Raw genomic sequence first — 12,835 nt, 5'->3', positions numbered from 1 at the left:
GTGTCTGTCTCGCTACTCAGCAGGTCTGTCTGTGTCTGTCTGTCTGTCTGTGTCTGTCTGTCTGTCTCGCTGCTCAGCAGGTCTGTCTGTGTCTGTCTGTCTGTCTCGCTGCTCAGCAGGTCTGTCTGTCTGTCTCGCTACTCAGCAGGTCTGTCTGTCTGTGTCTGTCTGTCTGTCTCGCTGCTCAGCAGGTCTGTCTGTCTGTGTCTGTCTGTCTGTCTGTCTGTCTCGCTGCTCAGCCAGTCTGTCTGTCTGTGTCTGTCTCGCTGCTCAGCCAGTCTGTCTGTCTGTGTCTGTCTCGCTGCTCAGCAGGTCTGTCTGTGTCTGTCTGTCTGTCTGTCTGTCTGTCTGTCTGTCTGTCTGTCTGTCTGTCTCACTGCTCAGCAGGTCTGTCTGTGTCTGTCTCGCTACTCAGCAGGTCTGTCTGTGTCTGTCTGTCTGTGTCTGTCTGTCTGTCTCGCTGCTCAGCAGGTCTGTCTGTGTCTGTCTGTCTGTCTGTCTGTCTCACTGCTCAGCAGGTCTGTCTGTCTGTCTCGCTACTCAGCAGGTCTGTCTGTCTGTGTCTATCTGTCTGTCTCGCTGCTCAGCAGGTCTGTCTGTCTGTGTCTGTCTGTCTGTCTGTCTGTCTCGCTGCTCAGCCAGCCAGTCTGTCTGTCTGTGTCTGTCTCGCTGCTCAGCCAGTCTGTCTGTCTGTGTCTGTCTCGCTGCTCAGCAGGTCTGTCTGTGTCTGTCTCGCTGCTTAGCCAGTCTGTGTCTGTCTCGCTGCTCAGCCAGTCTGTCTGTCTGTGTCTGTCTCGCTGCTCAGCCAGTCTGTCTGTCTGTGTCTGTCTCGCTGCTCAGCCAGTCTGTCTGTCTGTGTCTGTCTCGCTGCTCAGCCAGTCTGTCTGTCTGTGTCTGTCTCGCTGCTCAGCAGGTCTGTCTGTCTGTCTCACTGCTCAGCAGGTCTGTCTGTGTCTGTCTGTCTGTCTGTCTGTCTGTCTGTCTGTCTGTCTGTCTGTCTCACTGCTCAGCAGGTCTGTCTGTGTCTGTCTCGCTACTCAGCAGGTCTGTCTGTGTCTGTCTGTCTGTCTGTGTCTGTCTGTCTGTCTCGCTGCTCAGCAGGTCTGTCTGTGTCTGTCTGTCTGTCTGTGTCTGTCTGTCTGTCTGTCTCGCTACTCAGCAGGTCTGTCTGTGTCTGTCTGTCTGTCTGTGTCTGTCTGTCTGTCTCGCTGCTCAGCAGGTCTGTCTGTGTCTGTCTGTCTGTCTCGCTGCTCAGCAGGTCTGTCTGTCTGTCTCGCTACTCAGCAGGTCTGTCTGTCTGTGTCTGTCTGTCTGTCTCGCTGCTCAGCAGGTCTGTCTGTCTGTGTCTGTCTGTCTGTCTGTCTGTCTCGCTGCTCAGCCAGTCTGTCTGTCTGTGTCTGTCTCGCTGCTCAGCCAGTCTGTCTGTCTGTGTCTGTCTCGCTGCTCAGCAGGTCTGTCTGTGTCTGTCTGTCTGTCTGTCTGTCTCGCTGCTCAGCAGGTCTGTCTGTCTGTCTCACTGCTCAGCAGGTCTGTCTGTGTCTGTCTGTCTGTCTGTCTGTCTGTCTGTCTGTCTGTCTGTCTCACTGCTCAGCAGGTCTGTCTGTGTCTGTCTCGCTACTCAGCAGGTCTGTCTGTGTCTGTCTGTCTGTGTCTGTCTGTCTGTGTCTGTCTGTCTGTCTCGCTGCTCAGCAGGTCTGTCTGTGTCTGTCTGTCTGTCTGTCTGTCTGTCTCACTGCTCAGCAGGTCTGTCTGTCTGTCTGTCTGTCTGTCTGTCTGTCTCACTGCTCAGCAGGTCTGTCTGTCTGTCTCGCTACTCAGCAGGTCTGTCTGTCTGTGTCTGTCTGTCTGTCTCGCTGCTCAGCAGGTCTGTCTGTCTGTGTCTGTCTGTCTGTCTGTCTGTCTGTCTCGCTGCTCAGCCAGCCAGTCTGTCTGTCTGTGTCTGTCTCGCTGCTCAGCCAGTCTGTCTGTCTGTGTCTGTCTCGCTGCTCAGCAGGTCTGTCTGTCTGTCTCGCTGCTCAGCAGGTCTGTCTGCAGCACCGCTTTCACTTTTACTGCAGCCTACCTACACACCGTCATCATGGGGATTTGCATGACCAAATATTAGGACTCGCTGTGGTGTGTGCGTGTGTGTCCCTCCCACTCTAAGACGCCCCGCCCCTCCCGATTCCCGTTCGAAAAACCAAAAGGCGTTTATCTGTACTTGTCTTATGATGCCTCATGAAACCTCCGAGCAGAGGAACGACGAGAGCGATCTGTCTCTCAGTTTGCAGATGACTCTCTCGTTTACTCCGACACACACACACACACACGCACACGCACACACTAACACCTGCCTACGTGTACACACCATCAAGAGTCACAAGGTTCAAGTTCTTTACAAATGCATTTTATTAACCGTCACATAATAGCAGTTTTCATATAAAATATAGACAAAAATAACTCACATTCGTGTGATAGTGAGGTCTGTGCGTGCCCAGCGTAACGGGCAGGTTGCGTATACAGTACTGCGTAACGAACAGCACGTCTCGGCCACTAAATCCCACCTCGTGTGGCTTTCAGTAAGTCTGCTGGGCGCTTCACAGCCTGCATGAAGTGTGCCGGGCTCCGCTTTACACAGTCGAGCGCGTGACAGGATACCGAAAACCACCCGAGAGGAAAATATTCATGCGCGAGCCAACATTCAATCGTTGTGTAAACATCCGTGTTAAAGTCGTAGCGAATTCAGGGTGCAGCCGGGGGGGGGGGGGGTACGCGACCCCGGGTCCCCTGCGCCACGGGTGACTACGTTAGTCGGTCGACTGAAGGCTCCGACCCGTCGGCCGAGGGGCCTAGCGAGTCTCGCCATCCGTGGTCGTCACAGAGTCTGGAGGCCCCGTGCGACTCAAACCGAACCCCAACTGTACCAAAGACAACTCAAGTCGAACCCAGGCCCGGTTTCCACCTCGCCCTCCACCACTCCCGACAGGCGACCGTCCGCCACGTCTGGTTTCTACAAGTCCCCTGTGTCTTGACCCAAGTCCGCCGCGTAAAAACGGGCTTCCTTTTGCAGGCCACGGGCGACACTCCCAGCACCTCTATCTCTATTGCAACTTGAGCCCCTCCGTAGTCGTCTCTTAATGCAGCGAATATAAAATATTCAGGCTCATACATTAGTAATCTACAGTCCGTCCATCTACGAAGGAGAGATAAGCCTCTCGAGGTAATGTATTCTGACCGACACGATCGTTGACGTGCCGAGTCCACGTTACTTGGAGAACAGCGTCTCCCATGTCGCCTTGGCCGGCGTTTCGGTCCCGGCCACGGCCGTGGAGCACCTCCGGCAAAGTCCCAGCAGTCAACAGTCGGTGAACCGCACCGCGATGACGTCGGCGTGGCTGACGGGACAGACCGTGACGTCATAACTTGTGAGGGAACTCTGACAGAAAGTTCTGAAGGACCGAGTTGATGGGCAGCGCCAACACCTGCCCCTCCCCACCGCCGCAGGCCTCCATGATGCTCTTCCTGCACAGCTCCTGCAGCGTTGGCTCCCTTTTCCTGTACGGGACGCTCAGGCTCTTCTTGGAGGAGTAGATGTAATGCTCCAGAAGGGCGAAGAGCGTCTGGAAGGAGCGCTCGCTGCCCGCCAGGCCGAAGCGCTGGCACTTGTAGACAATGCGCACACTGATGGGGCCACTGGCGGCGCGGTACGACAGCGTGAAGAACACGTCCTTCTGCCGGCTGTCGCGGATGAGGAAGCTGCCCAGTGCTGCGCCCCGCAGCATGCAGTGCGCCTCCTCCACCCCCAGGGGGCCCCAGTAGAAGCCGCTGCGCTCCAGCTTGGAGGCCGTCTCCGTGATGATCTTGAAGTCCTTCTGGCAGCGGAATGGTGGAAAGTGGGTGGGGAAGGGCGCAGCGACGGGGAGCGGCTCAGGGGCGGGGTCCCGGACGGCCTGCTGTAGAACCAGCGGGGACTGGTCGGGGCAGCCGCGCTGTGGCTCGAGGCGGTCCGACTCAGAGCCGTGGGCGGCAGGGGAAGGCTGGTGCCCGGTCAATGACGATGACGACGATGACGTTGAAGAAGACGATGTTGACGACGAGGATGACGATGAGGATGAAGAGGAGGACGAGGGTGACAGCTTCTTGTCATGGCCTTCCACGTTGCTGTGTGCTACCATCCTACAGGGGAGAGTGGCTCCAAACCCTCTCCCATCGCTGACCACAGCAAAGACATTCTGAGGGGAGACACAAGGGACAGAAAAATCAGCGGGTCATCGTCTCATCCAGCACACTACACCCCACCCCCCCCCCACCCCCAAGTCTTTGCTATCATCACCATGAACACCAGTATTACCAATGTATGCTTTAAAGGTTTCCACTTGACTTCCTTTACGTTCTTAATGTAAAGTGTGTTGGCACACCTCGGTGTGGCAGTGCACTTTAAATGAACTCCGACTTGACTGGCGAACAGCCTCGAATGATAATAATAATAATAATAATGATAATAATAATAACAACAGGCGGACCATGTGCAGCCTGTTAGTCGTGTTCAGACGAGTGAAATTGGACAAGCCTCGCTCTGCCCTCACATGCCCTGGAAGTGTGCGTGCGTGCATGTGTGCTTGCAACACAGTCAGCTCTGTGCGTATCGCAGCACTAGGAGTGCAGCCAGAACCTCGCTGCGCGGTACTTTTCCTCGAGCGCGACACCGGGTGACCCGTGTGTCGGAGTTCCCGTGGCGTGACCGGGTCCACTTTGATACTCGGATAGCAAAATTGCTGTGGCCCGGACCGGTCCCACGCCCGACACTTTTACCAGCCCACATAACCGCGTGGAATGAGGGCGCTTGGGCGGTCCGCCCCTGTTTGCCAGATCTGGGCCAGAACCAAGCCAGAGCAATGCAGCAGGTGCCACATATTTGCCAAAGGCGGCCCATATTTGCGTTGTGACATTTGGGCCGTATTCACCGTTTACCCCACGGGCCACGTCAGGGTCACATCCAGATCAGGCGTTGCCCAGAGCACCGCAGCTTTGCCACAGAAGGCCCCCACGTTTGACTTGGCGTATTTGCTATCATACACGTGGACCACTTCAGGCTCACATCCATTGTGTCAGGACCAGAAGAAGGCCGCCAGTGCCGGAAGTGGCCCACGCCCGGATGCTGTCTGGGTTGGGTCAGAAGAGGACAGCGGTGACGGCCGGCACAGAGTCACCTTACACGTCCTCATCCGCCACACACACTGTACATACACCTACACCTGACGCTGCTACAGTAATAACGCTGCGTGCGCGCGCGTGCGCGTGCGCGCGTGCTCCTATTGAATCGCTTTCTGAATCAAGCGGATTTCCTTGGTCTGCCGAAGCGCCGCGTGCATATCAAAGACCAGGGACGGGACAATACCGAGGCCTGACTCAACACAGAACAGGCAGGCTTTGTCCCGTGTGACTCAACTTTTTCTCGGTAACGATGAAACAGAGAAATGAAGGCAGTGGCTTATCGGCACCTTCCCGCGTGATTCATGTCAAGGTGGCGACACTCCCCTGCGTGACCCTCGCGCCGGCTCGGCGCGGCGTCCGCGACAGACCTGTGCAAGTACAGGGGCGCGTGTCCGCCACACAAGACACGCGCGCATCTAACCCACGATTACGAGCGAACAGTTCAGCAGCGGCGCTTTGCCCCACTTCTAAACAAAAACTCGGCCCCGTAACTCACTGCGCATGCGCATATGCACTCGCAGCACCGCTGTTTGACCCTCGCTCTTGTCATCCCGTTTGACTCGCCCGAGTTCTTCTTCGCCTCTCTTTTCGTACCCTGCTTCTCACCTACGCCCTTCTCGGGCCTTGTTTTAAAGCATGTAATTTGCCAGCGCCGGCGCCGAATAAACAGCCACTCGTCACTGCCCCCTGGCGCTTAATCGGTGCAATAGCACACGGGAGAAGAAAACGAAAGCCCGGCTTAACTCAGGTTGCACGGCAAACAAAACAAAACAGTGCCGACAGCTCCACGTCCGCACCTCGAAGCACAACGCCCGCGTGCGCGGACAGGCGGGTTCGGTTCCTTTCACGTTGCATGGAAAGCATGCAGCGGGCAGCGCGCGCGCTGCGGCGCGGCTGCACATTCGAACGCCCGACGCGTGCGGGCGACCCCATCTCTTCGCTGCTGCTGCTGCTGATGTGGTTGTGGCGGCACTACTTCCTTACCGTTTTCGTTTCTTATAATCCAAATTGAAATCCAGAGGTGTGACTGGTGCGACGTGTGCACGCTGAGCCTCCGAGCGGCGGACGGTCCGAGTCCCGGGTGCGACGCGCGAGGGTGAACAGAAATAATGCGGGACGTGTCCGGCGTGATGCACGCGACCCCCCCCCCCCCCGTCTCACGTCCGTCTGTCTGTCTGTCTTGCTCTCCGAGTCGGCGAGCTGAGCGGTTGTGCGCGTGTGTGTGTCTGTATACGCGGCGTCGCTGCCTCCTTTTAAACGCGGATGACACCGCTGTGTCGCCAACGCCGCGGCTTGGCCCCGCCCTCCCCCGAAGTCGGGCGCGCGGCGTCTCCGTTTTTTTTTCTGGGAAGCCGGGAGCTCGCGCTGCCGTTTTCAGCTGAAACGCTCAAAGGGAAAGTGAAAGCGCGGAGTCCACCTGACGGGTGGTGCAGAAGCGGCGGGGGGCGGTCCGGGGGGGGGGGGGGTCCGGCTGCCTGGGACGAAACGAGAGGAGAATCCAGTAGCGCTTTTAAACCTGCTCGGTGTGCACGGGGGGGGGGGGGGGGGCAAGCCAGAGGCCTGTTTGCTCATCGTGAAGGTGCTGTTAAAGCATGCATTTCCCACACTGTACATCCTAAAACTTGATAATAATAATAATAATAATAATAATAATTAGGGGGAACCGATTAGTTGGGTAAAGTGAGTGCAAATAGTTGTGTCAAGTTCACATAGGTTGACACAGTAATGTTCATTTACATATTTTCCCAAGTGTTTCCTAATTTTTCTCTAAGTAAACTTAACTGTCAGATAATCCGGTCAAACTAGACTCCATTATGTTACCAGCACGTATGTTGCCTGCAACAGAGCAGACTGCTAACCAGGCTAACAATATAATAATAACAACAATAATAATAATCGTTATATATATAATATACTTAGCACAGAAAGTAAGGAAATGTGGGTTTGGTAGAGTATTTCTTTGATGTACCAACGCTTCTTGGCAGCAAATCTTACACCGTTGGAAAGCCCGGTTATGTCCCTTTTGCATGGGCCCACGTGTGTAAGGAACATGCGTTTGTGGGATGAGCAGCAGAGCGGAGTATGTTTGCCAGACCTTCTCTGCCGATGCCAAACAGCCTATTTTGCTGTTGCTGTTGACTCTTGTTTTGAGCTTCTGGTACCCCAGGTGCCGACAGTCGGCTGCCTGGTATAAGATTCATTGCCAGCGTGGTGGCCAGTGATGCAGAGAAATTCAGTGAGACGAGGATCCTTCAAAATGCGACTTTTATTGACGTATCAACAAAGTCTGAGTCAGGTGTGCAGAGTGTGACTGAAAATCAGACAAGAGCCCCCCCCCCTGTCTTTATACCATTTACACATCTAGTGAACAGTCTACTGGCGTCAGTCAAGGTCCTGCTGTTAATCAGGGTCCTTGTGGACCAGGACATGTTGGCGGAGCAGGAGCCTCTCTACCAACACAGGGGTGACGTTAGGATGCCTTCAGTCATCGCCCTCTGACAGTCTAATGGCTGTCTTGATATGCTGCTCCTACTGCTCCTACTGTTCCTACTGCTCCTACTGTTCCTACTGCTCCTACTGCTGCTGCTGCTGCTGCTCCTATTGCTCCTACTGCTCCTGCTGCTGCTACTGCTCCTGCTGCTGCTACTGCTCCTACTGCTCCTACTGCTGCTACTGGTTTCACTTATGTGATGGAATGTCACTTATCCTACTTTTGGGCATAAACAAGTTTATCTTCCACGCACGTTGTGTCCTGGTTATGTGGCCTTGTGCTACTTGCTACGGCTGCTTGTCAGTCTAGGCACGTGAAATGACGGATGCCCACGTGTGCCCTGACGTACTGCCATACCAAGAAGCGTTGCTGCCACAACGAAATAACCCACCACACGCACGTTTCCTTACTTTTTGTGCTAAGTTTAGATTTATTTTATGTTAGAAAAGACAAAAACAAAAAACCAAATGTTAATATTGCTTGAATAAAGCCAAACAAAGCAGACAGGGGGGCCCTTTCAAAACAGCGCAACTTTATTCATGGCTTTGTGGTTCACTTGATGTGAATGCAGCGAATTCGGGGGGGGGGGCAGCCTGGAGCCGCCGCCGCCGCCGGGACGCGGACCCGGGGCGACGACGTGAAGCGGTCCACTAAAGGGTCCGACCCGTTAGCCGAGGGCTGGCCGGTCTAGTCGTCCGTGGTCGTTCCTCTGTTTTCTTTTCTTTTCTCCGGTTACGCTAAATACAACGAACAAAGCGGCTCTTCTTCTTCTCGTGTGTCGCCATTTTGCCCGGAAATACGTACCGCCGAGTTACTGCGCATGTGCGAAACGCGTACCCCAAGCGGACTCCAGTGAGTCGTGTAAACGGAAGCGCTACGCGTCCGCGGAGGCTCTTCTTCTTCTTCTTCTTCTTCTTCTTCTTCTTCTTCTCGTGTGTCGCCATTCTGCCCGGAAATACGTAACGCCGAGTTACTGCGCATGTGTGAAACGCGTACCCCAAGCGGACTCCAGTGAGTCGTATAAACGGAAGCGCTACGCGTCCCCGTCCCCTCTGGAGTAGCCAGGCCCTCACGTGATATCACGAGACGCTATCGCACGAGGCCTGTTCCAAAAATAGCGCCCCAACAATCTATTTAGACTTAATCTGCTCTAATTACACAGGCCGCACCCGGTGGGTGTGGGCCGGATAGTCCCTTACTGGATGACCCCGTCACATAACAGTTAAAGAACAAACCAAAAAGCCCATTTCAATCAAATGAGAAACCTCTGTAAACTACTAATAAGACCCGTTAGCCGAGCGGTTAGTGACGTCACCTGGTGGCGCAGTACGCCCCGTATCGCAGTGTTTCTCAACCCAGTCCTCAAGGACCCCCTATCCTGCAGATTTCCTTTGCAACCCTGAACAGGCACCTGCTTATAGTTATTCAACCAATCAGCAATGAATGTCAGAGTTTGCACACCTTGCATAATTAAGTGCTTGGAGATGATCGGTCGAGTAAGTACAAGCAGGGCCACCTATGCAGGGTTACAATGAAAATCTGCAGGATAGGGGGTCCTTGAGGACTGGGTTTGAGAAACACTGCCGGGCGTATCGAATCCCGCACCGGGCAAGAAAATAACCGGTTACACCTTAAAACAGCAGAAGTCAGGGTCAAACCTGAGAACGTGTCTTATATATATATATATATATATATATATATATATATATATATATATATATATATATATATATATATATATATATATATATATATATATATAGCCTTTTTGGAAAATAAATAAATAGATGACGCAGGCCTGTTCCATTGGTGTGTAATATTTCAGCCTGCCTGGAGCATAACAAGACTACTAATTGTAGCACCGTCTGAGAGGAACCCAACAGCAATGTGGTTACACACGCACACACGCGCGCACACACACGCACCTTGGCGTGAGTCGGCGCTGGCAGGAGCTACTGACGGTGACGTGAGTGCGGCTGATTTCACCGGCAGCCCGCAGGTTTTGCTTTAGTGCAAATGAGGAAGGCTCGTCGATCAGTTTCGCCCGCACGCAGCTCTCGGCCCGGACGTCCGGGTAGCGTGGCGGGCTGTTCCGTTGCCAACCGACAGCGTTACTTCCGGCTACTGACACACTTGGCCGTGTCTGCGGGTGGGAAGCCGGATGTGGGTGTGTGTCCTGGTCGCTGCACTAGCGCCTCCTCTGGTCGCTCGGGGTGTGATCCCCCCGGCGAAACTCCTCACCTTCAGGGGAAAAGAAGCGGCTGGTGACTCCACATGTATGGGAGGAGGCATGTGGTAGTCTGCAGCACCTCCCCGGATCGGCAGAGGGGGTGGATTGGGGAGAAAAAGGGGGAGTAAAAAAAAAAAAAATAAGGAGGGGGGGGGGCAGGTGTGGTCAGGGAAGGGAAGACTGGACGGGCTGAAGCCTTGCTCTCTTCGAGGCCTTCGCAACTTTCTCCTCACTTTGGCCAGAAAGTCCATCCTGTCCCGTACAACCACTCTCACCCAGCTGTGGCCACGTAGTCCGGCAGCCAGACTCCTGGCCAAAAACCCCAAAAATCCAGGCGAAATGCAAGCGGACTTCGACGGATGCCGAGCCTGTCCCGAGACGCGTCCCTTCTCGGTTCCTCCCCCGCAGCTCAGGCGATGACTCGAACGCTTCATAATTTCGGCAGAAGCGGGGCTCGCCGCTCGCCGGGGGGGGGGGGGGGGAGCGTTTATGCTGCTCTCGACGTTTTCCCATCTTGACCGACCGTTTTTGTTCTGACTTCACAGGAAATTAGTGCGCGTCTTGATTCGTGTCGATTTCCCCTGAAAAGGTCCACTTCCGGTCCTGTAACGCACGTTATACAGCCACGCTGAGCGGCCTCGCCCGGGCATATCAGCGCCACTTCATCATCCGGACCATTCCCAGATGTTGGGAAACAGATGTGGTGTGCACGCGCGTGCTAATCCACGAATGCTGTGTTCACGGGTGAATTTGAACCTGACTTCAGCACCGGGGGGGGGGGGCGGGGAGGATACCACTGTGTACCCACTACTCATAATGAGCACTGCTTTCCCAGAATGACTTCTTTTCTTTTTCTTTTTCTTTCTGTACCACAGACTTGTCTGTGGGCAGTGGGGTCAAAAGTGATGCAGTTGGGGCGTCTGGGTGACGTGGCGGTCTACTCCGTTGCCTACCGACACGGGGACCGGCGGTTCGAATCCCCGTTTTACCTCCGGCTCGGTCGGGCGTCCCTACAGGCACAATTGGCCGTGTCTGCGGGTGGGAAGCCGGATGTGGGTGTGTGTCCTGGTCGCCTCACTAGCGCCTCCTCTGGTCGGTCGGGGCGCCTGTTCGAGGGGGGGACTGGAGGGAATACCGTGATCCTCCCACGTGCTACATCCCCCTGGTGAAACTCCTCACTGTCAGGTGAAAAGAAGCGGCCGGTGACTCCACGTGTATGGGAGGAGGCGTGTGGTAGTCTGCAGCACCTCCCCGGATCAGCAGAGGGGGCGGAGCAGCGACCGGATCGGCTCGGAGGAGTGGGGCGATGGGCCAAGTCGCAGTAAAACCAGGAAAACGTCATGAAAGCAGGAAGCGGCCATTCAGCTTTGTGTTCGTCACAGTTTCGGCGGCAGGCCTTTGTCAGAAGCCTGCCGCCGTCCTCTTCCCCTCTTTCCTTCTCTCAGAATGAATCAAAGCTCACACAGCTGCTGTCACGCCGTCCGCGCGCCGGTTTCCCTTCAGCGTCGGTGGTGTTTCTATAAAGGTCATGATGGATGCTGACCCCCCCCCCCCCCGAGAAGACAGGCGGGAAGAGACTCTGGATGTCAGTTCAACTCAACCTGTTGTCTTGCTGTTGATGTCCAAGATGGAGAGAGACACACTCAGTAACAGGCACACAGACAGACAGACAGAGAGACAGACAGACAGACAGACAGACAGACAGACAGACAGACAGACAGACAGACAGACAGAGACAGACAGACAGACAGACAGACAGACAGACAGACAGACAGACAGACAGACAGAGAGACAGACAGACAGACAGACAGAGACAGACAGACAGACAGACAGACAGACAGACAGACAGACAGACAGACAGACAGACAGACAGACAGACACAGACACACACACACAGACAGACAGACAGACAGACAGACAGACAGACAGACAGACAGACAGACAGAGACAGACAGACAGACAGACAGACAGACAGACAGACAGACAGACAGGCACACAGACAGACAGACAGACAGACAGACAGACAGACAGACAGACAGATAGACACAGACACACACAGACAGAAACAGACAGACAGAGAGACTGACAGACAGACAGAGACAGAGACAGACAGTAACAGACAGATACACACAGACACACAGACAGAAACAGGCAGAGAGAGAAACAGACACAGAGAGACAGACACAGACAGACAGACAGACACAGACAGACAGACAGACAGAGAGACTGACAGACAGTAACAGACAGATAGACACAGACACACAGACAGAAACAGGCAGACAGAGAGACAGACACAAAGAGACAGGCAGAAACAGACAGACAGGCAGACTAAAGGAAACTTTTCCATGTCATAGTTTCATTTTATCAGCGGTCGACTGACACGACGGTGAAAATCCTGTTTCCTGTCAGCGAGCAGCCCAACTCTGAATATAAAGGTCATATTGATGTCACAGTGTGGGTCAGCGGTTATCAGCGTTGTGTAACCAGAAATACGGGTGAAAAAAAAAAAGCTTTTGAATTGTTTGGTCATGTCGGATCAGGAGTTTGGCGCCGCTCCACTTCCCAAGAAGCCACTGAACGCAGACTTATGAAGAACTATCTCTCGGCCCTTTATTGGTCAGCGACCGTGTCCGGGCCCCGCCCACGGCCTGGCAGTGGCCGTGTCCAGGCCCCGCCCACAGCCTGAGAGTGGCCGTGTCCAGGCCCCGCCCACAGCCTGAGAGTGGTCTGTCCAGGCCCCGCCCACAGCATGAGAGCGGCCGTGTCCAGGCTCCGCCCACAGCCTGAGAGTGGCCTGTCCAGGCCCCGCCCACAGCATGAGAGTGGCCGTGTCCGGGCCCCGCCCACGGCCTACCAAAACGTGCGTAGGTCTCCTGTTCGTATGTGTGTGTGTGTGTGTGTGTGTGTGTGTGTTCCACATA

The 12,835-nt window shown here is 54.7% G+C and overlaps 1 protein-coding gene across 1 annotated transcript; it reads right to left on the bottom strand.

The window, feature by feature from the left end:
- Positions 1-2,380: 2,380 nt before the first annotated feature.
- On the bottom strand, positions 2,381-6,523 carry socs1a (suppressor of cytokine signaling 1a). Its single transcript, XM_056288094.1, has 2 exons — positions 6,178-6,523; positions 2,381-4,211 (listed from the first exon to the last, which is right to left on the bottom strand). Exon 2 carries the CDS (start codon positions 4,152-4,154, stop codon positions 3,396-3,398), a length of 759 nt encoding a protein of 252 aa, XP_056144069.1. The 5' UTR covers positions 4,155-4,211; positions 6,178-6,523; the 3' UTR covers positions 2,381-3,395.
- Between the last annotated feature and the right edge of the window lie 6,312 nt (positions 6,524-12,835).

Source organism: Lampris incognitus, chromosome 10, assembly GCF_029633865.1.
Source record: "Lampris incognitus isolate fLamInc1 chromosome 10, fLamInc1.hap2, whole genome shotgun sequence".
Taxonomy (NCBI): domain Eukaryota; kingdom Metazoa; phylum Chordata; class Actinopteri; order Lampriformes; family Lampridae; genus Lampris; species Lampris incognitus.
This window is presented reverse-complemented; position numbering and strand designations above follow the sequence as displayed.

Excerpts from the sequence above, each read along its gene's own strand:
- socs1a (XM_056288094.1), bottom strand. The coding sequence starts at position 4,154 with ATGGTAGCACACAGCAACGTGGAAGGCCATGACAAGAAGCTGTCACCC.